Raw genomic sequence first — 24,847 nt, forward strand, 5'->3', positions numbered from 1 at the left:
TATTTATTTTTATGTAACAATTGAAAATTATAAAATAAAATTATTTTTTATGATTATTTTTTGTCGTAAATTTTGATGAATGAGATGACAGTTTGTTAAGAAACTGCAAACGATTCCCGTCATAAACATGATAGCATGTTGTGAATTAACATGATAATAATTCGTATAAAAATAATTTATTTACTGACTTAATTATGTCAATGTTCCAAAAATTTATTGAATGACATGATGTAAACATATAAATAAATAAAAAATATTATGTTACATTAACTTATATAATTCGACTTTATTGTTAATTACTTTATTTATATGAATACTTTGATTATTGAAATTTCTAACATATAAAATGATAATATAACATTTAAATATATAAATAAAAACTATTTTAACAGCCTAATTTCTTTAAATATATAAATCAAATAATTTAAAGTATAATTAAACATTTAGAGAAAAGAAGAATAAATAAAGAAGTAAAGCATGGCATGAACCTTGCAAAAATCTTATTCTATATAATAACAATATATTAAATATTATATTGACCTTATTACCTTTACAAAAAAAAATGGGTTTCTTAGCCCGATTAGCGGAGCCCAAATCGAATTGTTTTCTATTTGAATTGCATGACAAAGTTTTGAGAAAAAACTTTTAAATAAAAATACATTAAACATGTGTTAAATACTGGCATATTAAAATAAAAATTTTATAATTTAAGAAAAACTTGTTATATAGACCATAAGATGTGCTTATCATGCCTTCTATCAGTGATCACCCAAAACAGAAATAAGAAAGGCCTTGGATCAGTTGGGATGTACCCAAGACAACAGGGTAACCTACGCGAGCTTCTTAAAATCCAAATGTTAGGTTCAGAGACAGATTCAAGGGAAACCATTGAGGACAAGAAACGAAACAAAACCAAACATAAATAAGCGAAGATACACCAAATCTTCTGTAAATGTATGATCCCCGTATCCCCTATTCCCCACTGTTGAATTCTCTAGAGTATCATCTAAAAAACTGCCTCAACAAGAGCATGCTTCTTTTTGGGGTATCCCATTCCAACCATATGGTTCAAATACACCTTCCCGTCCTTCACAGTTGCTGCTGTAGCCAAGCGATGCTTAGGCCCTGCGAATGTTCCAACCACTGAAACTGTGTTCCACCCATCTGAGCTTTCCACTAATCTCCCAGAAGGATTCCCAGCAACTACCAACTTAGTTGGAGATAGTAGTTCTAACCCATCTCCAAAAGTAAGGGACCCTCCCTTTACCTTTATCAATTTCACTTCCTCTCCCTTTGTTAAATCAACCTTGAACAAATTCCCACTGAATGTGTGAATCACTATCAGGAACCCATCTGGGTGGTAAACTATTCCGTTTAGTCCAAACAAGTTCCTGTACCATTCTTTTGCAGTGAACAGTGGGCTTCTAATGATTGATAGAAGCTTCCCTTCCACCCCAACTTTCCAGATTTTATTGCTTTTTACATCAGTAACATAGGCATTGCCTTCAGCATCCACTGCAACATCGTCTGCAAAAGATTTCTCATCACCTGCATCCAACGGGAAAATTAACCCACATTTTTACAACAAACAACTGACATATATATAGGACATGCAATTGCACATTTACTAATGACATAATGTCACGACAACCTCACCAGCTATACCTAAGCTAACACAATCGGAGAGATATACTCCATTAAAGAGGCAACAATATAACAGGACATCATTTAAGAGGCAACAATATAATGCTATAGCAGGTACTAACGAGGATAGGCCATTTCCCTTTGGTTTATTATTGGCATGGATGGTTCATGACTTCATACATTGGGTCATGATGACCATCCACATGTTTCCTTTCTTCCTTTTTTTTCATGCACTGACACTGGAATAGACTCGTGCATTTGCAGATATGTTTTGTGGCATTGATGTGCCATTGGCATATCATTTGTCCCAAATTAAATGAACTAACTAGATAGTGCAGTGCGGGCATGGATCTTCTGCAGTGAAAATTTTGAAAAATCTACCCATTCATTATATTAGAATATTTATGTTTTTTTTATGAAAAAATTTAAATATTTCAATGACTGATGATTTCTAGTGAAAATTTGACGAGAGAGGATATGCTTCCATAAAGGACTTTTACTTTATTAAACTACTATTATAATAAGGAGCAAAAGATAATATTGCAATTGGTAAAACATATATATAAAAAATATCATAAAGCTGTTAAAGATGTGTGTTTGTGCATACTTGAACAATATTAATCTGAACAAGTAAATAGGAATCCGCTTGGAAAAATTTGGCATTGCCCAGGACATGTTATGGTTGGTGCTTAATAGGTAAATTATGTTAGGTATGACAATGAAACGGTAAGACGGAGATAGTTGCTAATTTATAATAACAAAAAAAATTGGTAGTTGTCCAATCTTTGAACCTTTGCTCTTAACTGGGAGCAGATCCTCTCCTGTAAATTTTTCACTTGGCACCATAACACCTATTGAATTTTTTAAATTATTTTTCATAAAAATAATAAACATAAATATTCTAATATAAAAGACATACAGTGATATTTATAACTTTCTCACCTTTTATGTAGGTTGAAAAGGAACACAAAATTTCCGAGCATTAAAAAACAATAAAAGCCATGAAAAAGTGAGCAATTCGACCGTCTAGATACGTTTTGTACTCTAAAATATATATATATATATATAGAGAGAGAGAGAGAGAGAGAGTAAAATAAGTGTGAATAAATACAACTGTAACACCACCGTGGAGGTCCAATCTCGCAAATGAGCATCTTGCACTGTTCAGCTTTATACAATAATCCAATTCAACAACACGCCTTATTTAATTGAAAATGAAATTAAATCAGATGTTAAGTGTATGATTGTTAACTCACGAGTGCGTGAAACAAAAAATATATATATTTATTTAATTATTAGATAAAAATATACTCATTTTAGACATCGAAAATTATACACAAAATTATTACAAACATCAAATAACCATCAAATAAAAAAAAAAAAAGATTTAGTTTGAGAGAGAGAAGCATTGTATGAATGAGAAGAACAGAGTGAAGAAGCTTACTGGGACCAGCGAGTTGGGTAAAGAAGAGGCGATTCCAAGTGGAAAGATCGTAAGCTGCAAGCGCACCGTATCGATTTCCGAACACGTCAGCGTTAACAACCAGAACACGGTTTCTGGCTACGTCAACGGCAATACCCAGAGAAGCATTTCCGGCCAATTGGGGTTCTTTCACCACCGTGACTTCCTCTAACGGCGACGTCAAGTCCTCCTTCTCCGGCAGAAGAACCTGGCCGATACCACCTTCGAAAAAGGAAACGATGAAGCGGCGGTGAGAAGAATCCCACTTAGCGCACTCTCTGAACCATCCAGAACTGTGATAGTGATAGACGTGGGTGGGGGATTGAGCTCTCTCCAAAGTGACGATGATTCCTATGGGTATGGCAGAAAGCAGTAGCAGTAGGGTCAGAAATTTCGGAGAGCAGAGGAGAGAGAGGGCCATGAGAGAGAGAAAGAGAGAGAATTTCGGTGTTTGCGTGTGTGCGAGAGATTGAAGAACGGAGCGAAAGTGTAGTTTGAGTTGTGGATTTGCAAAGAGAAACTCCTAATTCTATTTAATTGGAATTTAGAACTCATAAACAACAATTAGGTGGCAGTTGGGTATGGTATTAAATTTATGTTTATATTTTTTGTTTGCTATATATGTTTATATTTTTTATTACATTATAAAAGATAAACTCGTATTTTTAAACTATTAATTAATGGTATTAATTTTTTAACATTTTTATTTATTTAAAATTTATATTAATGAGATACTAATTTATATTTATATAAATAAACATAAATGATTTTTTTAATATATAACTTTTTTATTATTATAGATATTTTTAAACTACAATATAAATTAATGATATGTAATTTTTTTATCAATTTTAATAAATTATTTACTTATTTTTTATAAATAAGAGAAGATAGAGCATTTATTGATCTTACTTAAATCATATTTTTAATAATGTATATTCAAAATATACAATAATTTTTTTATTGAAGGCGTTAGATTCAATGCATAAAAAATATATAATAATATTAAATGATATGGATTTTAATAAAATTTTATTAATTATTAATTTTTTAACACGTATCTAATGCTATAAAATTATAAGTTATATATAACAGAATTTTATTAAAAACTATAAATTATTTTAACTTTTAATAAAAATAATTATTATTATTTTGTATCGTTCAAAATACATTAAAGTGTGAATGCTGATTACATGACATACGGAAGAAAATTTCTTTTATTTATTGGATGATTAATTAAAAGAGGGAAAAAAAGCACGTATATTTTGATTAAGTATTTAAAATGTGATGAGAGCATTTAATTTTTTATTAGAAGTATCAAAAATTTATTAAAAGAGATAAATCAGGCAATTTGATGTTTAAAAATAATTAATTTCTCACCATCAACTCAAATACTTTCAATTTATAACAAAAAAAGAAGGTACGTGGGTTATCACGAAAAGAAAAAAAATACAAGGTAGATTTTGCACATACAAATTACGATGTATTCATTGTTCAATGTTCAATCGTTAGAGTTTAAAATTCACATAAAATTTTATATTCATAAATATCAATATTCATTTGAAAGTATTGTTACTCTAAGTTAGTTCTATTTAATTTAATTTTAAAAGACTAATGTTTTAAACATTATTAATTTAAGTGAAAGAAAAAAACAGTTAACATAGGACATGGATAAAGGAAGGAAGGCATCTGCTAATGTTAATTCAATATAGTCCTATATTCATAATTTAATAATAACGACATTGAATAGATGGTAATCAGTAGATCCATAAATAAAAATATCAGTATTCATTATATTAAAGATATGAGATTTATTAAAATTCGTTTTTAAAATAATTTAATATACCAATAATTTCATAATCAATATTTTAAAGATACTTGTTAATATTATCCTTACCATAATAAAACTTTTAATCCAAATTTAATATAATTAAATATTTAGATAACAGGACTGCGGCAATAGCATTTGGGCTCGAAGTGCCTATATTCATGTGAGCCCAGACGCAATACATCTAATATTTTTTTCATGACAAACACATGTAAATAAAAAATTTGGTGATGACAGGCCTAAATTTATGAGAGTCCAGACGCAAAAATAGTTGGGCTTGATGGGCCCACAAAAGGCCCTTGGCCTTTCGTAGGTATTAGATGGATGCCTCATCAATACGTGTGTTTTTCCGAACTCCATCGACGACTATCTTAGCTTGTGTCTCTGGTGAGTTTTCTCATTTCTGCATTATAGATCTTCAAACCCTAACACAGCACGCACCGTACTGTTATACTATTCTTCCTTATAGCTGTAATAATTTATTGCACTCTTATGTTATGTTCTGAGAGAAAATTCCTGTCCATTCTGTTGATCTCTTCGATTTACGAGGAAATTTTGGGGGTAAAATATGACAATTGGATTCGGAATGAAATTTTAGTTTTAAAACATTAAAATATTTTATCAGATGAAAATATGGATGTTTATCATTATCAAATCTGGTGAGAAAAGTTATAAAAATAGCTTCCCTCCCCCCCCCCCCCCCCCCCCGGGGGCCCCCTTTATTTTTTTAGGGAAGTAATTTATATGTTTGTCTTCTATTTGCGTTTTGGGTTGTGTGGGACGCCTTGTATGATTTTCTGTGAGACACGATTTGGTTTCACAGAAAGATTAGTAAACCAAACGAAGCTGTGCCGAGTTGACACTTTCGTATGTATGAACAGTGTTTTAAGTATAGTGCTTGCTTTTGAGAATTCATAGCTATAAGTTTCATTGCTCAATTTCGTTCTAATGGCCAATAGTCATTGTAAAATTGCTTGTCTTCATTGAGAATGCAACTGTCAACATGTGTGATTTGTCTTCTTGGATAGACTGTAATTAACCGGAGGCGAAAATTTGTTCCGCATTCCTAAATTTTTCAATTGATTTTTAAGGGTGTGACACAGACAGTGTCGGGTGTCTCAGAGGGGCAATGGCTCCTGTGTTCCTTAATTCCGGAGATTTTATTTGATAGTTTTTTAAAGATTGGTCGGCCTTTGTGAATTGTATCCAAGTTTTATATATTTAAATATTTACAACTCAATGTTCTGCAACTTGTAGAGTTTTCAAGCTTAAAGACAAAGAAGAAAATGGCTGGTCCTAGGATTGCTCATGCTACCTTGAAGGGGCCAAGCGTGGTAAAGGAGATACTAATTGGAATAACACTTGGTTTAGCTGCTGGCAGTGTTTGGAAGATGCATCACTGGAATGAACAAAGGAAAGTGAGGACCTTCTATGATTTACTGGAAAAAGGTGAGATTAGTGTTATTGCAGAGGAAGAGTGAAAATGGTCTTGCTTTGTGCCTATGCTCTCCATTTATAGGCTTTTTTTTTCCCTGCTATATTCAAGTGGCTCTTTAAATGTAAATGAGCCAACTTACTATGAGATTGAAAGAATAAATTTCTTGCACTGATCGAGGACTATGTTGGCTTGTAGAAATTTCATGAAGTTATGTTTTATTTCATGTTTGGGTTATTTTCTTGTTGCTGCACAAGTGTGTATGCTCTTATTATTTTTTTCACTCTGTAGATTTGGTAACTTATTTTTACAACTAAATCAAAACCTCTTGAAAGTTGCAAGTTTTGACATCATAAATGAGGTATCACTGTTAGAATAGTAGGATCATTACTTTTAAGATTTTATTATATTAGCACGTGCTACTGGTTTGGCCTTGTACTAGTTACATTGCACTTTTCTTGACATAGAATAGTTCTATAAATACGAGCTTTAGGTCTGTATTTTCTGACAACTTCAGTATCTTTTTCGAAATATATATTTTCTGTTCTCCTTTCCTTCTAATCCATTAATTTCTACACTATAGTAGTACTAGCATATGGTTTACAAAAGTCGGCGTCTATTCATCCATGATATAAAATCCTTGAAAACGTGATATATTCCATTGCTGGACTTTGAACTGTAAATTTCTTTGTATAATATATGGCTTCAAGGAGGTTGAGCTTTGGTATATTAGCAAGGTTGCTGCCTCGTGACTGCAGTTACTGGAAAAGAGCCTCTCCACTTACTGTAGTAAGGCTGTATATTCACCCTCTTCAAACCACAATTGGTGGGGGCCTCATACACTTGGTTAGCCCCTAAGATATCAGTCTCCCTCCATTAAGTGATAGAAGCTAACCATGATGTTCGTCCTGCTACTTTGGGGAAAATGTTATGTTCCAATTTTGGTGATAAGGGATATTACTGATATAATCATGTTATTAATAAGCCTTTACCAAACAGTTTAGGCCTTTAAGAGTTGGTCTCTGACGTTGTATTAGAGTTTCCTTGACCAAGGTATGGAGTGTTCGTCCTTACTATCTCATTAGTCTAATAAATAGTTGATTTTAAGACAACTTAAAATGGACATTATTTATGTTTCCAGCCCAAGGGATTTTGTGTTGTGTAAGGAATTGTGTTAGAAATTTGATAAATTGATAAATAATTTTTAACAAATAGTCTATCCTTTTAGGCGAGTGGGTTGTTAATGGGAATATTTTGGAACTGACTCCACGTTCTCTGCGTTGCTACATTTTTTTTCAGAGCAACTAGAACCTAAAATTGCACTTAAAAAATTACGGTCATATGAGCGTAGGGTTTTTTACTTGTTTAATAGACTGACTTCTGGAGATGAATGTGTTTTAAAGATGCTACAAGGTTTGTCTGCTCCACAACCAGCGTGTAAAGGAGACCAGTCTCTATTTGAGGACTATTTTTCGTAACTGCAGTCTATAGGTGAGTTATATTAAAAATTTTAGACTTAACTTACTCTCAAAAGATAGCTTATAAAATGAAAACTACTCAAGCTCTTATAAGGACTATTTTGGTTCTATTTTTAGCCAATGTGAAACGTTATAACCCACTTCTCCCGTCATGGTTGGACATCTTAAGAAACTTGATTCTAACTTGCTCTCAAGCTCATAGATGTAGGACTTTAGAGACCCTTATAAAGAGTATTATGACACTATTTCTGGCACAACTACCAGCTTTAAACAAAAGATCATATGCATTCTAATGTAAAATTAAATACACAGTAATATTTTATAATTGACTGAAGTCTCATAAATGACTTTCCAGTTTCTACGAAGGCTTTGTAACGAGGTCTGGCCGGAACCGTAAAATCGAGACTGCAGCTTTGGGGATTAGTTCTAAAATGAATGAATTATTTGTCCCGTGATTAACACGTCGTACACACTGTACATGGGTGCTTTTGGATTATGTACCCACCCGCCCAAAAAAATTAAGTTCTAAAAATCGCAAACGCATTTTGAAATGCCTACTTGATTTTCGGATCATTATTTTTGGTTCTGTTGTTTACTTGTTTTGGGAAAAAGTATACTATTAATGAAATAGCCGTAAGGGGCTTTTTTGTGTGCTTGAAAGATAATCCTGGATGGCAATCAACCGATTGGTAAAAAGTGGATACAAGTGTCTTGTGTACCAGAAAGAAAATTTTATTTATTTATTTTTATTATATATTCTAACTTGAAAATTTCTACTTGTGAAAAAAGATATTTGATAAAAGTAGAAAACAATCAAATTATAAATTAATTAAATTGCGTGACATACATTAACTTTGGCAAGCAGGGGACCCAGCTGCGGCTTATAAATTATGATTCTATTTACCGTTATGCATTATATATAGGTAGTAATTTTCAGGCATATGATTAGAATCTTATAATGTGACGGGTGATGTGTACAAGGTCTGGGCCGCATTTACTGCCATGTGATTTGAGTGACCTGTGATTATTCTCAATTTGGTTAATTTATGATTTGAAGTTTAACGAACTAAGGTTAAATTTTTAGTTTAATTTGTTCAAATAAAATTATATTTAAAGAGTGCATTTTTTAAAGTCAAAGTAACTTTACTTTTGTAAGGATTTCTCTCTGCTGTCACTGAAAATATTATCAATGGTCATCTGCTGCGGCACGCTTAATGTATTCGCGTATTGTAGTTGGGATCTAAGATGTACGTGTCCCAAAATACACAGGCCAGTCAAGAACCTTTGTCTAATAAGTGTGTATGTTTACTTATACATGACGTTTTCTAACTATTTTGTTTGCATTATTTTACGGTAAATAACAGAAACATTTGTTTGGCTAAAATATAAAGGCGTGTTGATGGACGTTTGATATTTTAGCGTCCAAACAACCTTTTTTCTAAAAGACCAGCAAAATATCAAGATTTTTATGACTATTCCAATTAAAGACTCCAGAACTTCTCTGTCATACGAAACCCAAGTTACATAGTTACAACTTACAAAGTGCTACCAAGATATTGTCTTTTCTTTTTTAAAAAAAGAAAAAGAAAAATCTTAATATGGGTTCGACGTGGAAGGTAACAACTGGTTGTCAAAAGATAAGTAATATGCGTACACAAATATTCACCAGCATTGGTTATATATCTAAGCAAACCCTTAACCTATATCCTATCCCTCCACGAAACATCTTCATTACATCTTTCAAAAACCGTAGTCACTAAAAGCAGCTAAGAGAAGAAAAGCAAAAAGGAAAAGAGAAGAATGGCAACAATAGCCGGTGTGAGCATTTCAAGTCCTTCTCATAGAGTACTTGCCAAGGGCTCAGACTCACCGCAAAGGGCCCAAGCCATCAGGTTTGCACCAGTTTCTAGGCTCAGCCGAAGGTGGCCCGGAATTTTTGGGCCGGGCCAGAGGGTGAGCCTGCGGCCCATTCGGGCATCTCCGGAAAAGATATCGGAGAAGGTGGCAGAGAGCATAAAGACAGCGGAGGAGGCATGCTCGGGAGACGCGGAAAGTGGAGAATGCGTGGCGGCGTGGGATGAGGTGGAGGAGCTGAGCGCGGCGGCGAGCCATGCAAGGGACAAGCAGAAGAGTGCTGACCCACTTGAGAAATATTGCAAGGACAATCCTGAGACTGATGAGTGTCGCACTTACGACAACTGAGTTGTCATACCAATACCAACGTTTCATGTTGTCTCTTTTAGCTTATGTTACATTAGTTCATGGACACACGTGTATTAATTAATTTTTATTTATATGCATAATTCAAATCAACTACTCATAGTTTCACCCTTCATGATAGCTGTTTTTTTAATCTATGTTCATGTCACTTTAATGGTTTATCTATATATTATTTGCTGTTGAAAGTGCAACTTTTACGTGTTGCGAATCGACGTGTAATTAGAGGAGTATTATAGCCAGCGGGTGCTTTAGTGTAGTAGTTGTTATTGCATGAAGTAATTAAAATTTCTAAAATTAGTTCAACTACACAAGTTGGCACTAGCTAAAGACCAGTTTACTTTAGTTCATACAAATTTACATGCATAGTTTATCTGATAAGTCGACAAAACCAGTTACCTGATCGGTTCACCATTTGACACTTCAAAAGAATTAGTCATCTCTACCTATTAACTAGATGATACCTTGAAGGGGAAAAAAACAACCTAGCTATAAACTTTAACCAGCCCCCGTGTCTCATGTGATCCTTTTATTTTATTGTCTTATAGGTAATTTTATTGTTATTGTTATTTTCTGGTCTACATCTTATAGATATTTAAACATTGATAGTTAATATTTTTAGAAGTCTTTCTTAGTCCTGTTTTTTAGAAGCTATATGTTTCTGTTTTGTGAGTTGGAGAATCTGTGAGCCCATCTTTTAATATTTACAAAGGTAATTGGAATGAATGGAGCCTGTTTTGGAAGCTAAGTGGGCTGGCCTATATGAATCGGGCCATACCCTTGAGTTACAAGTTACTAGCTAAATTAATTTTAACATATTTATTTATATTTCAATTAAATGCACAGTATTTCAGTCCATTCGCAAAGATAATGAAACGAAGATGCATTATCAATCTTACTTTGTTGTGTTTTCTTTAATTAAATTTTTGTCTATTTATTTTAGATAATGTGCAATTTTGGCCCTTAAATTTAATAATTGCGGTCCCTCATGACTATCTTTTATATAATTATTTTCTACACAACATTCTTTAAACAAAATATCAAATTTAAATTCATCCAAGATAAAAGAAATTCTCAAAAGTTTTATCTTTTTAAGGAAACGAAAGCGTTGGCGTATTTTAAAATAAAAGTATGGCACGATGTGATATAAGTGGATGATATTTAATTATATATTTGTTTACCATATGCATCGAGGGCGATAATCCATCCTCTCCACTCCTGACTCCACCAACCAGCAAAGAACAAATTTGACAGGTCAATTCCGCCAACCATATTAGAAAGTGAAAATATCAGAAATGCATACTTGGTTCGTAAATGGTGCCATCATCGTTACACAATTTTTAATCAAAATGACACCTCATGTAACCAATATATTATATATTCCCTAAGCACATCGTTTCACAACACGCGCGAATATTCGCGGGTATCCCCAAAAGGAATCACGAATATTCCACAACTTTTACTAAAAGTTAGACTTACCGTTGTGAATTTAGAAAAAATGGAAACAAAAAATCTCTTGTTCTTTGATTTTGTGAATACTTTAACTTACTTTCGTTTGTTTCTAAGAAAAACATGAGGCGAGAAGAAATATATAATTGAGGTTAAAATTATTAATCTTTTGCTGTCTATTTTCATTATATTATTTTCTCCCGGAGGATAATTTTTTAACAATTTTTTTTCTCTAAAAGCACAAATGTTAAACCTGCGAGTATTTTAACCAGAACGGGAGCTGCCTTAGTGGAGGTGTATCAAATGTGAGCAGGTGCATGATTTGAACATAAACAAGACGATAGATTTTGAATAATATGTTTTATTTTCCTTCAAAGACTCAGACGAAATATATTAAATGATATGTTTCTTTTTCCTTTCAAGACATAAAATAAATTTACCACTATTTTCATGATTTTACATAATGATAAAAATGATGAAAATTTCGATACCTTTGATAAAACAACCAATACATGAAGATAAGGAAATATTTTTTATTAGTATTTAAAAGGGCCAAAATACGGTTTTTGTTGATTATATTAATAATTAAGAATTTAATATCGAACATCACGAACACCATTAGCAGGCTTTGGACATATGATTGGCTGTAATTCTTCTGCATATCTTGGAGAAGCCAACTCTTTTGTACCAATTGGTTGATAAAAAAATCTGGGATATTAATCCATCCTTAGATAGAGTAGGGGTTATGTACACTAGAGCCTAATCTTTCTTTGTTTACTTTCTTTATTTCAGGCGTTCTAAAAATAAATTTATATACTTTTTCTATTTTGTAAATAATTTCATCGTGGAAATAAAATGCAATTTCATCTAAACACAACTCATCTTGAATAAATACATACAAAAAAAATCATTCAAATGCAAAATTAACTTATCTAAAAGTCACTTTTCACATCACGGCTTCAATAATAACGTCTTATCTCACATCTACTTATCAAAAGGTTCAATTACTTATCAAAAAAGTTAACGTAAGGGGGCCATAATCCTTCACGAATTTAGAAGTAGAATCCGTTGCAGCTACTGTCCACATGAGCTACAGTGGCGTCTCCCTCAATGATCGTTTCTGGATTCGGTTACTCAAATTTGTAATTGTAATCAGAAACAAATGTAAACACAGAAAAGAAAAACCATATATATCACAAGATAATGTCACTATGAGAATGCAGATACATACATTAAACACGGGAACACAAACCGCACTCATAACACACGGATCTAAAACAAAATGCAAATTAACACCACTATTCCCTTTCTTTATTCATCGACTACAACAAGGAACATCAACAAACCAAACTGAGAAAACGAAGACTCCAGATAAAATTCTAATTGAACTATGAAACAAACAAGCCTCGATTTCAATGCAGGAACATGTCAGCAGAAGCTACAATAGGGTGAATCGGGTGAGGGATCTGCCAGGGCATGAGGAGAGGGTCCGGTATCTGAGGAATCTCAACGGAGAAACCGCTAACTTCTTCTGCGATCTCAAGGATGGAGTTGAGAAAACGCAATCGATCTGCAAGTTCCATGGTCTGAGCCCTAAGGATATCGTTGGCGGCTTCCATCTCCACGTACGCATCCTCCTTCACGCTTATGCTCTCAACAATTTGCTCGTTCGAGCTTATCAATCGACTCGCTTCATCGGTTAGGTCTTCGAGCTGCTTCTGCTTCCTCATCCGCGATCTCCTCGCAGATTCGCGGTTCGACAGCATCCTCTTCCTCTTCCTATCGTCCATCTGCGGATCTCCTCCTCCTTCCGACGATCCCGAACTCGCAGGGCGTTGAATCGAAGCCATTTCTTCTCGTCTTCTCAAAGGTATTCGAATCAGTGATTTTGTCAATGTTATGGAAATACGATTTTGCAGATCTAATTGTTACAAAGCTAAAAAGAGGGGAAAATCGAATCGATTAGGGAAGTGAGAGGAAGTTCATGAGAAGACGTAGAACCAGTAGAGGAATACGACGGAGAAGGAGTGGAGGAGACGAATTCGACGCATGGGGTTTGCGAGGGTCATAGAAATTCCGTAAACATTTGAGAAAACCTTATCGAACAAAACCCTAGATTGAAGAGCAGATCTAGTTTCAAAAGGCACGAAACAGAGAAGGAAAAGCGAGAGAGAGAGAGATTAGAGGTATCAGAAGCATGTAACTGTGTAAAGGTAGGTGAAGAGGTTTATCCGAAGAAGGTTTACAAGGATGGGAAAGTTGGAATTTATAGAAAAAAACAGGGGGATGGAAAACGTGTCGCGGTGCAATGGCTACGATTATTAATTGAAATTCTGATTTTGATTTTATGGTACCGCGTCATAGCTGGCGGCAGAGTGACGACAGGGAGACAGCTTATTTCCTTAGACATCCAACTATTTTCAACTTTTTTTTTTTCTTTAACGGGGAGTAATGAATTCGTCAAATTTTTAACTTTTTAAATCTTATATTTTGAATTTTTAGGATGATTGTTTTAGGACGTATATTTCATTTAAAGCATATCATGTTTGTTTACATTATAAACTGGTCAAAAGAAGTAAGGGTTGTCTAACAATATTTTTTATATATATTAAATTTGCTCTTCTATTTTTAAGGAAAATTATACTATTTCTCTTAAATAAAAAACATTTTGAAAATTATTTTTTATTTTTTATTATATTAAAATATTTTTATTGAATAATTTTCTTTAGTTTTACATGTAATTTAATTTAAATTTTACATTTTAAGACTCTATTTCAAATTATGAATTATTCTTTGACTGTCTACTGGGATACTCTTAATATACATTAAATGTTAAAAAATATTTTTATAGGTAAATTAAAATTTTAAAAATATTATAATTTTGATTAATCATGATTTTAGATGAATTTTCAAATTTCAATTCACAATATTAATGTAGATTAACAATGTTTTATTTGATCTTAAATTCAAAATTTATAATATTTTTCTTAGTTTTAACAACTTATTTTTTAATTTAATCTTATTTAATATAATAAAAATATAAATATAAATTCGAGAATTGATACTAGCAAAATTGTATGATAATTTTCTCATAAATAAAAAATGTTTTTAATATGTAAAATTTATTCAATTTAAACATAAATATACAATACATAAATTTATATTAAAAAATTATAAACAAAAAATTAATATAAAAATTTATAATACTTATTAAAATAAACATAAATTATCATGTGAGTCAACTAACAGATATTATTTTAATTTAATTTATAATATCAATTTTGAGTCAAAAATAAATGTCATATATATATAATATTTAAAGAAAAATATTGTTAGTGAAAAATAGTTTTTTTTAAAATTCAAACACGATGTATATTTATTAAGGTATAATTGATGAAAATGAATTTAAATGTTTTTATATTTTATTCTTATAAATTATCTTAATTATTAAATAAAATAAGCATTTAATATATGCTATATTTTCAAGATAAAAATAGATTTTAATTTAATATTTATTTTATAAACCAATTAAAAGTTTTATTAAAAAGATAAGTAAACAAATATAAGAAAGCTCCTTTACAGCTTAAAAACTGGAGATTTGTCAGTGACAGTTTTCAACTCCAAATCCTTTCATTTTTGTTTCTTTACTGGGAGTAATAAATTAGGGAAAAAGACAAAATCTTAATAAATTTTTTAAATTGTAAGTATTTAAATTTTATTTAAAAAATAATTTAAATTAATAATAATGAAAAAACAAATTTAAAGTTGAAGAATGAGGACCGTACAAGTGAAGTTGTATGCGCAGTAGTGCGAGGATTGCATAAACCCACTACAATTTTTATAACCTATTTTTATAATAAAATAATCCTAAATTATCTTAACATTTATTCACACAAATCTTTTAAATTATCGAATAAATAAAAAATTAATATATTTTATACTTTTAAGATAATAAATATATATTTTTCTCATTCTATACTTATTTTCTAAAACAACAAAAAATTTGTTAAAAAGGAAAAGTAAGATAATAAGATTAACATTATATAGGATAAAGATAAGGTTTATTTATTTCTCATATTACATAGGATAAGGTTTTTTAATATCTTTTTAACCATTTAATTTTTTAAAGGTCAACTAATTTATTATTTTTCAGACAATAATTACATTCTTCTCTTATTATAATTTTTTTTTCCTTACAGTTTCCTTGCACGGTTGTTGTGTGTGTAGGAATAGGATGGTGGCAAGAACTTTGGAAGCAACTGAATACTCAACAAGGGATATTCTAATCTTGATCTTATTTGAAGTATATACAATGTTGGCCTAATCTTAGAAAATGGGTAACTATTTTGTCAGCCAAAAGGCATAATAATTGAGAGGCAGAGAACATGTTTAAGAAGAAAGAAAAAGAGTAAAGGATTTAGTTCTCTATTTTATATTTAAAGCAAAATATTAAAACTTTAAGAAATCAAACATGCTTTAAGTTTTCTGTTTTGTAAAAATATTTAATCCAATAAATTATTTTCTTTAAAAAAAAAACTTTCTTCTTTCCTTTCTTCCTCTTCACACTTCCTTTCAAATTATCACAAGTCCAATAAACTCTCGAGTATATAAATTTTTTGGTCAAAAGCAAAAGTCGGGGTTGAATATTAAGGAGATATCTCAAGTCCTCTTAATTTTTTTTTTAAACAACAATGCTCATTTTTTTACGATTAATTTATTTGATTTTAAAAAATTTCATTATTATAAATAGAAAACTATTAATTAAAAAAACAATTACGAGAAAATATTTACCACATGAATTTTTTTTTCGCGGTCAACCGAATTACAATATTTCCTGAACAACGTTATCTCCTCTCTTATTTGTTTTTGGTATAACCTTCCTTCAAACGAGGTTCAAATGCTTTTGGGCCGAAAGTCACGTTCAACATAATTTTGGGCAAGTCCAGATCAACAAGTGACGTGTGCCTAAGGGCCCGTTGGGCCCATTTCCGTTCGCCAAGGGCCAAGGCCACTGTCTTCCGTTTCAGCAAATCTCAGACTTCATTTCACAGATCGGAGAAGTGCGTTGGCTTGGCACAGCAGAGGAAACAAAGAAGCGAACAGTAAAAATGGGGGCAGATGAAGCACCATTGGACGACAAAGCAAAGAGGATGAGAGATCTTCTATCAAGCTTCTACTCCCCAGACCCTTCCATGTCCAACTCCGCCAACACCTCCAAACTCGCTTCCCTCGATGACATCAATTCTACCTCCTTCGATCCCGATCAGTACATGAATATCCTGGTAATCTTCTTCTTATTTCACTTAATCACCGTCCCCGTGGAAGACGAAGTTTAATTTGGAACACTTGATTTTATTGAATGAATCAATTTTTAAGGTACACAAGTCCAATTTAGAAGGACTACTTCAACGGCACGTTGAAATGGCGGCTGAAATCAAGAATCTCGACACTGACTTGCAAATGCTGGTCTACGAGAATTACAATAAGTTCATCAGCGCTACGGATACTATAAAAAGGTATACGTATAACAGTTTCTCTCTAGCTATATCGAGTGAAAAATCGTCTGCTTCTTTTTGTATTCTTAATGCGCATTCTGTTCAGAGAGTGCTGTCTAGATGAATGGTAATATTTGCTTGTCAAACAGGATGAAAAGTAACATTTCAGGGATGGAGACTAATATGGAACAGCTTCTCGAGAAGGTAACTTCAGCGTTCGTTTAGTCATTTTCTTTTTCAGTGTATGAACTTCATTGAAAAAAAACAAAGTCAAAAGACGAAGAAAAGGGAGTTTGATAGGAATCTACATTTTCCCCCGATGCAGATAATGTCCGTGCAATCAAGAAGTGACAATGTCAACACTTCTCTATTTGACAAAAGGGAGCATATTGAGAAACTGCATCGGACTTGCAATCTTCTTCGAAAAGTTCAGGTATTAAAGCGATCATGTATATTTATTTTGGCTTTGCATCATTGTTCACATCAAATTTTATGTTTTCGCATATGACTTGCTGGTATGAATTGTCAGTTTGTTGTAGAGTGGAGTTCATATTGAAAGAAATTGTTGTCCATGGTTTTTAATACAGTTTTTCTTAAATAGTTTCGCAAAATTACTTACACCCTTCTCACCCTTGTTGATGGGCAGTTCATATACGATCTACCTGATAGACTTAGCAAGTGCATCAAATCAGAGGCCTATGCAGATGCAGTCAGGTTTTACACAGGAGCAATGCCAATTTTTAAGGTTGTGTTTGGCTCGTGTGGTTTCTGCTTCCATCCCTTGATTACTTTTACACACAATATATTAATCTAGGTTGCAGATGAAATATCTTGGTTTTCCCCCTCTTTATTAGGCATATGGAGATTCGTCATTCAGGGATTGTAAGCAAGCATCTGAAGAAGCAATAGCTATCATAGTAAAAAACTTGCAGGTATAGTTCTTTTGCTTTTGTCAGACTCTTTGCACTTAGGCCAATAAGCAAAAATGCAAGTCAGGGGACACTGGATTTTGTTATCTTTTCCTTATAATTTTGACATTTTATTGGTCACGTAAAATGAACTACTGTTGATGATTTACTTGTCAAATTGTTGTTTTGTGGTATCATACCTTCCTTGTAGAATAGCTGCAGCCTGCAATATAACGTGGTGTGTTATGAGGTCTTGGCAGATTAGGTAGATGCTCTCTTTTTTAGTCAACGAAGTCATACTAAGATTGGATGGGATAAGCTTATCCTGTCCAGTATTTCTAATTCATTGTTCCAAAAAAGGGAAATCTTTGAAGTTAATAGATCCCTGTTAACATAGAATCTTCAATGTTTTGCTGTATTAATAGCTGATGCTTGATTGTGTTTTACAGAAGCTTGTTATGGTGATTTGACATTTTTCTCTCTAACCAGGGGAAGCTATTTTCAGATTCTGAATCAATCCAAGTGAGAGCTGAGGCTGCAGTGCTTCTTAAGCAGTTGAATTTTCCGGTTTGTACTATAATTTTCAAATAGCAGAACAGAATGGCATTTTGCGTATTTGTTGAGATATGATGGGATTTTATCAACAAGTAATTCTTTTCTGAATGTTTGCTATTCAAGTGCTGTCCTTCTGATGCGATTGTTTTGGGCATTGTATGGATAATTTTGGATATCCACCATGTTCTCTATCCCTCCATTTCTAGAGAAATAAGATTATATATTCTTGGGTATTGTTAATGAAGGTTGTATGATATTAGGTTTTCTATTTATTGACAGGTAAACAATTTGAAGGCTAAGCTATTTGAGAAGTTAGAACAATCTATTACAGACATTCAGCTGAACCCTGAAGAAATAAACAATGCTTCAGGCGCCCATTCTTCTCATGAGGTAACTAGTGGTGGAGTAGTATCCTTTTGTTTAATGTCCTCCTCCCTCACCCCTTGATATCTGGTATTAGTATCTTTGGTTACTGAAGATGTTGACAATAAACAACATCGAAGTTATGTTGTATCCTAAATCTCCGTGCCTCTGTTTTTAGCAAGATACAAATGTATCTGTGAAGTGATTAAAACACTGATCAGAAAAACATTTTGTGTCCTTCTATTTAGCCTTATTTACTTTCATTGGTATTTGGTACCTATGTTTTCTTTGGCATCTTAGGTTATGAGACTGATGAATTGACATGTTTCCATTCCTGTTTCCTAACATAGGCAGCTATTCATGAATTTGTGGAGGCAATTCGTGCTTTTCGAGTCATTTTTCCTGATTCAGAAGAGCAGTTGGTTAAACTTGCTCAGGACTTGGTTACCAAGTTTGTATCTTTATCTACCATAAAAAGCTTTTTTTTTTAACAGTAAATTAAATTTGCATAATATGGACACTTTTTTAATGTTTGCTAGAAACTTTGTAATTACTGAGGAATATGTGAAGACACGGATTTGCCCAGAAGATCTACTTGGTGTTCTTCGTAAGTAGTATGAATTTGCTAGTACTTCCGTATTTTTATTTTTCTGCAACTTCTGGACATACATTTGACTTCTGTAGCCTGATGGTTCTTTAACTTTCACTCCAGTGCTACGTTAAAATATGAGGCTCACCTTTGACTTGTTTGTCATATGATATTTTCTTTTTATTTAAAAAATGATGGCATTTATTTATTTTTATTCCAATTTAACATCTTATATTTGAGGACTTATTAAAAAAATGTTTCTTTAATATCAAGCAATCCAGTTCTGTCTCTTATAGGCATAAACATATTTAAAAGTCTATGCTTTTCATGAGTGAATGTGTATCCTTTTTTCTTCTCTAAGTGATGCCCGTATGCAAACATGTGGATGTGGTTTTGTCTTATCTTTGTGGATGCCATTTATTGGTATGCAGTGTTTTTCTAAACACGTATCTTAGATGACATATTAGGACCATAAGGATAAACTCTTGATTATCTCCATTTATAGTTGGCTATATATGTATGTGTTTTCCTCTTGATCATCTTTAACTTTTTTTGGGTATAGAAATTAGAGGTTTTTTTTCCTGTAATTTAAATAATTAAACACTAGAATCACTAAGATAGCTGTGTTGTTATAAAATATTTTAAAGATGTAAATGAGCACATTATCCTTTATACATCTTAGCAACAATGTATCATACGACCAACTTTCAATGGCATGGTGGAAATTTATCATCTGAAATTGTGATACCAAAGAGAAAAACTAAATTTCATTTCTCTTGTTTAATAAAATGAAAAAAACTGTACCTATTTATATCAATTGTTCTTCTATTATTTATTCATGTGCAAATTTTCAATATTTCTGTGTGTTCAAGGCAATTTTTCTGTTAAACTTCTAAGCTTTCTATATGTATATTGATTTTAATTGTTAAATCGGCCTGGCCTTCCTTCTCTGTGACTATGAATTCCTTAAATGAGTAATTGCAGGAGTTATCTGGGATGATGTGCTCTTGATAGATGAAGTCTTACAGGAAGCAGCTCTCTCGAACCATTCTCTTGAGGTTATTCATTAATTTTATTGACTCAATTTTGATTCTGACCTAACTGTAGCTTTTCAATTCTCCCATCTCCCTTTTATTTCAGAATATATTAATTATAAAGTGAAGTTCATGTTTAAAAAAAGGAATTTCAATCAACTAACCCTAAATATTTCCAGGCTGCAAAAGTTGTTGTCGCGTTGTATATTAGAAGCACATTTTCTCATCTTCTGCAAGACATCTCCGGTTAGTTCTATGACTTGTATTCAGAAAGCTTCTGATATCAAGTTTCAGCTTGAAGTTTAAAATAGTTACTCCACGACTCTGGGAGAATCAATCTTAGTTTGTTGGTTTGCTCCAAAGGGAATGCTTGTTTTTTAAAATGATAAAAAACAAAATGCTATAAATTATGCTGTCGCTAATCTTCACTTGTCAAGATAGCTTCCTATTATATATTCTCATGATTTTACCTGCTGGAAAAGTTTTAGAAAGTTGACTTCACAAATGTACTCTGAGATGGCTTCTGTTTGGTAGATTCCCTGTTTCAAATCCTGAAAAAGGATGGAGCGGAGAAGTACTCTCTTGATGTTGTTCTTGATTCTAGCACAAAAGCAGTTCTCCAAGGAGGCACAAATGTCTTGCTGGTAAGCATGTTTATATGCTTAGATTCATCTATGTAAGGTTTTATGCAATTATGTATGCATGTACATGCATGAAATATCATTATTAAGATTTTCTTTGTTTCTGTTTTCTTTTGTTTCGTTTACATTTAATCTCTCTCCTTCAGGACTTCCGTAAAATTTTAGATGATGACTCTGGGATCCTAGTTAGACTAAGAGAGTTAATCATTGATTGGGTTCAAGAAGGACTTCAAGACTTTTTTAGGCAACTTGAGGATCAGTTCACTCTGTTTGCAGGAAGAAATAATTCAGCTATTCAAGTACAAGGGTTGGCAGAGGGAGCTCAAGGTGACAAAGCTTTTGCTGGCCTTGTCCTAGTGCTGGCACAATTGTCTGCTTTCATTGAACAAACTGTCATCCCAAAAATCACCGAGGCAAGGGTCCACTTGATAGACTTATATTGATTCCTGAAATATCAATTTCTGTGGTCAGTTTTCCTTCTGTATCATCTGTGCATACCTTAAAAGTTTTCCTTGTAATCTTCAGGAAATAGCTGCTTCTTTTTCTGGTGGTAGTGTTAGAGGCTATGAATCTGGACCTGCCTTTGTTCCTGGAGAAAGCTGTCGAAGATTTCGGTCAGCTGGTGAAAAATTCCTGCACCTGGTATGTTTCTTAGTTAATATTTTCTTTTCAATGGAATTGAAGTTTGTATGGCACACCGTCTGTATATTGTCCTTGTCTGTATATCCCTCGCTGATTCTTATTCACCTATTCCTTAGGTAATGCCTAATGCCTGCTTTGTGTTTTTCAACTTCATTTTAATGTTTTCCCAGATAATATTTACGTTTCCTAGGAAAAGGTTTTCAATTTGGATAGCCATTCAGGCTTTTGGGCAGTGTCTGTTTGTGCATGAATTACCATCCCATTCGAAACATGTGATAATGTTTGACAAAGCTTTCACTCATTAAATGGTGTAGTTGTTACACTGTATTGTCTGCATCCTCTAATGGAGTTACTACTTTATCTGCCTGTTTATTTTTACACTCTCTGTTGGTTGCTTTTACCTGGAGCAATTTGTTGAGCTTTTGGAGAATGTTTGCACACCCTGAGTTTGGGGTAGTTCTTAATGATTTCTTCAGTGGCTTTGATTGGAATAAGTGGTGGAAGGTTTTTTATCCTATGGAATTTGTGCTATGATATGGTGCTTTTGGTTGTAAAATGCCATGTTTTTTAGAATATTTTGTTGTCCCTAGGACAAAATAGTTCAAACGGCTTCACTTTTATGTTCTGGGATGATTTCTTTTGAGGAATGTCTGATTTGCAAAGGAACTAGTAGCTTCTCTTCATCTTTTATTTTTGGTAGTACTCTTTTTTGAGTGATTTGGTTTTGGAGGGTATTTAGTCTCCCTTTTACTTGTATTAAGAATCTTGAGTGCTTTACTTCACCTTTTTTTAGTGCTCTCTTTATGTTTTCATTATTAGAAAAATTCTTCAAATTAAGCAGCATTTACATAAACTGTTCAATTCTTTTCAGTACGTGAATTTGAAAACTCAGAGGGCATCACTTCTCCTGAAGAAAAGGTTTACCACACCTAATTGGGTCAAGGTCAGTCATCTGCCCCTTTTACAAACATGAAAGACTAGTTATTAGTTATCTTAAAGAGCCTACATCTGAAGTTTTTTCTTTGCTTTTCACAGCATAAGGAGCCAAGAGAAGTTCATATGTTTGTTGATTTATTTCTTCAAGAGGTTGGTGTATCTGTATTTTTAAATCAATCTCTGTTTTCTCTGTCTGTTAAGTTGCTTGAATGGTTTAAGCATTGTAATTGTTTAGGATATAATGAATGAACATGAAGCTTGATAGTTGATATCTCTATTCAATGGGCATATATATTGTAATTAATTGAAGCAAAGTGGAGGAAAATTTTAATATCTCTTTTTTTTGTTCCAGCTTGAAGTTATCATTAACGAAGTGAAGCAGATTTTGCCTCAAGGTAGACGTAAGCATCACAGGACTGATAGTAATGGAAGTAGTGCTTCATCAAGGAGCAACCCTTTAAGGGAGGAGAAACTGGGTAGGTCAAATACTCAGAGGGCTAGGAGCCAGCTTTTGGAAACACATCTAGCAAAACTGTTTAAGCAAAAAGTTGAAATTTTCACAAAAGTAGAATATACACAGGTATTGGGTGATTATTATTTGGTAATTTAAATTTAAATAATTGGTTGCGAGCTACAATATCATTTTTGCTTATGAACTGCAGGAGTCTGTCGTTACAACTTTAGTTAAATTGTGCCTTAAAAGTTTGCAAGAATTTGTCCGACTTCAGACTTTTAACCGAAGTGGATTCCAGCAAATTCAGTTGGATATCCAGTTCTTAAGAACCCCATTAAGGGAAATAGTTGAAGATGAAGCTGCAATCGACTTCTTGCTAGATGAGGTTGGAAAATAGTCTTAATTTTTATTATAATTTTCTAAAGTGGTGTCATACATTTTCTCCCATGAAAATATTTACTCATAATTTTACTTTTTATTTTGTTGTAAACTCATCCGCTATGTATCTACTGTACATATTTGATTTTTGTGCTTTTGGGCACAGGTGATTGTTGCTACTGCTGAGAGGTGTCTTGATCCAATTCCACTGGAGCCTCCCATATTGGACAAACTTATACAAGCAAAGTTGGCTAAAACCAAGGAACAAAATACAATCTCGTCATAAACATTTTGTGAAATATGTGTGTCATCTCTCGTAGAATTAGTTATGGTTTTGGCCGTTGAAGCGTCACTTGGTTTCTGTTCTGTTCATTTTGTAAATCTTGTAACACATGTCACATTGCTCTGTTGTTATTTGTGGAAATACTTGTTAGAAAGTGAAAAAAAAAAATGAGAGAGGAGAGAGAAGCTAGAAAGAAATGGAGCTGAAAAGTGTCTTTGTCTCTATTGTCTCTAATATAAACTAAGTTTGAGCTCGTTGGGCTAGCAGATGTATATTAACACTTCTGAGACATGAGATTGCATCCAACACGAACGCAATTTCCAGAGGTAGAATTCCTATTAGATGGGGACCCAACCCGATCAACATTTGAATAACTAACTACTTGAGTGTGATCTTTATTTTCGTATAACAAGTCTTGACTAGGAGTCTTCTTCACATACCTTAAAATTCGAATGGTTGCATCCAAATGACTATCACATGACGATTGAAGAAACATGCCACTACAAAAAGCAAATGAAATATTTGGTCGGGTTATGATAAAATAATTCAACTTAACCACCAGTCTTCAATACTTTTTAGGATTAATAAGAGGCTCTTCCAATCCTGAAAGAAACTTAAACTTGGGATCCATAGGAGTGTATTGATTTGCAGTCCAACCGTGCCACAATTAGATTGAGAAAATTTACTACCTAAGATTATTTTAGAGAACCCTAGTCCTCGGTTTGGAAGTCAGGGACTAAGTGTTATTGTAAATTTAATGCCATCCTATACATCTCAAGTAATGATAATGTCATTAACATATATGTTTTGGATATTATCCTAAGAACATGTTTGTGAAAAATAGTACGGTTAGATTCCCTTCAAACCATTTCAAATTGTTGAATAATATTACTAAAACTTCAAATCAAGCAAGAGGAGACTGCTTTGAGCCATAAATAGAGCAACCAAGTTTGCAAACACGATTAGACCCCCGAGCAATAATGTATGCATAAATTAGTTTTATTATATATTATTTAATAAAAATAATGATAAATTTTAAATATTTTTTATGTATCT

At 32.8% G+C, this 24,847-nt stretch overlaps 5 protein-coding genes across 6 annotated transcripts; 3 read left to right on the forward strand and 2 right to left on the reverse strand.

The window, feature by feature from the left end:
- Positions 1–704: 704 nt before the first annotated feature.
- On the reverse strand, positions 705–3,609 carry LOC113873048. The gene is made up of 2 exons (XM_027511008.1): positions 3,089–3,609; positions 705–1,548 (listed from the first exon to the last, which is right to left on the reverse strand). The coding sequence occupies exons 1-2, from the start codon at positions 3,525–3,527 to the stop codon at positions 1,007–1,009; spliced, it is 981 nt and encodes a 326-aa protein (XP_027366809.1). The 5' UTR covers positions 3,528–3,609; the 3' UTR covers positions 705–1,006.
- A 1,668-nt stretch (positions 3,610–5,277) lies between these two features.
- On the forward strand, positions 5,278–6,561 carry LOC113873313 (cytochrome c oxidase subunit 5C-2). The gene is made up of 2 exons (XM_027511377.1): positions 5,278–5,321; positions 6,192–6,561. The coding sequence occupies exon 2, from the start codon at positions 6,221–6,223 to the stop codon at positions 6,413–6,415; it is 195 nt and encodes a 64-aa protein (XP_027367178.1). The 5' UTR covers positions 5,278–5,321; positions 6,192–6,220; the 3' UTR covers positions 6,416–6,561.
- Positions 6,562–9,541: 2,980 nt separating this feature from the next.
- On the forward strand, positions 9,542–10,184 carry LOC113872733 (calvin cycle protein CP12-1, chloroplastic-like). Its single transcript, XM_027510517.1, has one exon. The coding sequence runs from the start codon at positions 9,648–9,650 to the stop codon at positions 10,047–10,049; it is 402 nt and encodes a 133-aa protein (XP_027366318.1). The 5' UTR covers positions 9,542–9,647; the 3' UTR covers positions 10,050–10,184.
- A 1,198-nt stretch (positions 10,185–11,382) lies between these two features.
- Positions 11,383–13,827, reverse strand: LOC113872344 (bZIP transcription factor 53-like). The gene has a single exon (XM_027509835.1). It carries the CDS (start codon positions 13,361–13,363, stop codon positions 12,926–12,928), a length of 438 nt encoding a protein of 145 aa, XP_027365636.1. The 5' UTR covers positions 13,364–13,827; the 3' UTR covers positions 11,383–12,925.
- Positions 13,293–24,224, forward strand: LOC113872343 (vacuolar protein sorting-associated protein 51 homolog). 2 transcript variants are annotated; one of them, XM_027509834.1, is made up of 21 exons: positions 13,293–13,297; positions 16,632–16,795; positions 16,890–17,029; positions 17,158–17,212; positions 17,334–17,441; positions 17,655–17,753; positions 17,863–17,940; positions 18,406–18,483; positions 18,751–18,861; positions 19,185–19,285; positions 19,374–19,441; positions 20,408–20,481; positions 20,637–20,703; positions 20,992–21,101; positions 21,245–21,511; positions 21,624–21,740; positions 22,612–22,683; positions 22,776–22,826; positions 23,029–23,256; positions 23,339–23,515; positions 23,675–24,224. In XM_027509834.1, the coding sequence occupies exons 2-21, from the start codon at positions 16,664–16,666 to the stop codon at positions 23,792–23,794; spliced, it is 2,253 nt and encodes a 750-aa protein (XP_027365635.1). In that variant the 5' UTR covers positions 13,293–13,297; positions 16,632–16,663; the 3' UTR covers positions 23,795–24,224. The 2 variants fall into 2 exon arrangements, with proteins under 2 accessions (XP_027365635.1, XP_027365634.1); XM_027509833.1 differs by lacking the exon at positions 13,293–13,297 and having other exon boundaries at positions 16,544–16,795.
- Positions 24,225–24,847: the final 623 nt, after the last annotated feature.

Source organism: Abrus precatorius, unplaced genomic scaffold (genome assembly GCF_003935025.1).
Source record: "Abrus precatorius isolate BTA unplaced genomic scaffold, Abrus_2018 Scaffold7, whole genome shotgun sequence".
Lineage (NCBI taxonomy): Eukaryota > Viridiplantae > Streptophyta > Magnoliopsida > Fabales > Fabaceae > Abrus > Abrus precatorius.

Excerpts from the sequence above, each read along its gene's own strand:
- LOC113873048 (XM_027511008.1), bottom strand. The coding sequence starts at position 3,527 with ATGGCCCTCTCTCTCCTCTGCTCTCCGAAATTTCTGACCCTACTGCTA. Across the intron at positions 1,549-3,088 it reads TACCCAACTCGCTGGTCCCA|GTGATGAGAAATCTTTTGCA; the intron begins GTAAGCTTCTTC and ends CGTTGGATGCAG.
- LOC113873313 (XM_027511377.1), top strand. The coding sequence starts at position 6,221 with ATGGCTGGTCCTAGGATTGCTCATGCTACCTTGAAGGGGCCAAGCGTG.
- LOC113872733 (XM_027510517.1), top strand. The coding sequence starts at position 9,648 with ATGGCAACAATAGCCGGTGTGAGCATTTCAAGTCCTTCTCATAGAGTA.
- LOC113872344 (XM_027509835.1), bottom strand. The coding sequence starts at position 13,363 with ATGGCTTCGATTCAACGCCCTGCGAGTTCGGGATCGTCGGAAGGAGGA.
- LOC113872343 (XM_027509833.1), top strand. The coding sequence starts at position 16,622 with ATGGGGGCAGATGAAGCACCATTGGACGACAAAGCAAAGAGGATGAGA. Across the intron at positions 17,030-17,157 it reads GCTACGGATACTATAAAAAG|GATGAAAAGTAACATTTCAG; the intron begins GTATACGTATAA and ends CTTGTCAAACAG. Across the intron at positions 22,684-22,775 it reads CCACACCTAATTGGGTCAAG|CATAAGGAGCCAAGAGAAGT; the intron begins GTCAGTCATCTG and ends TGCTTTTCACAG.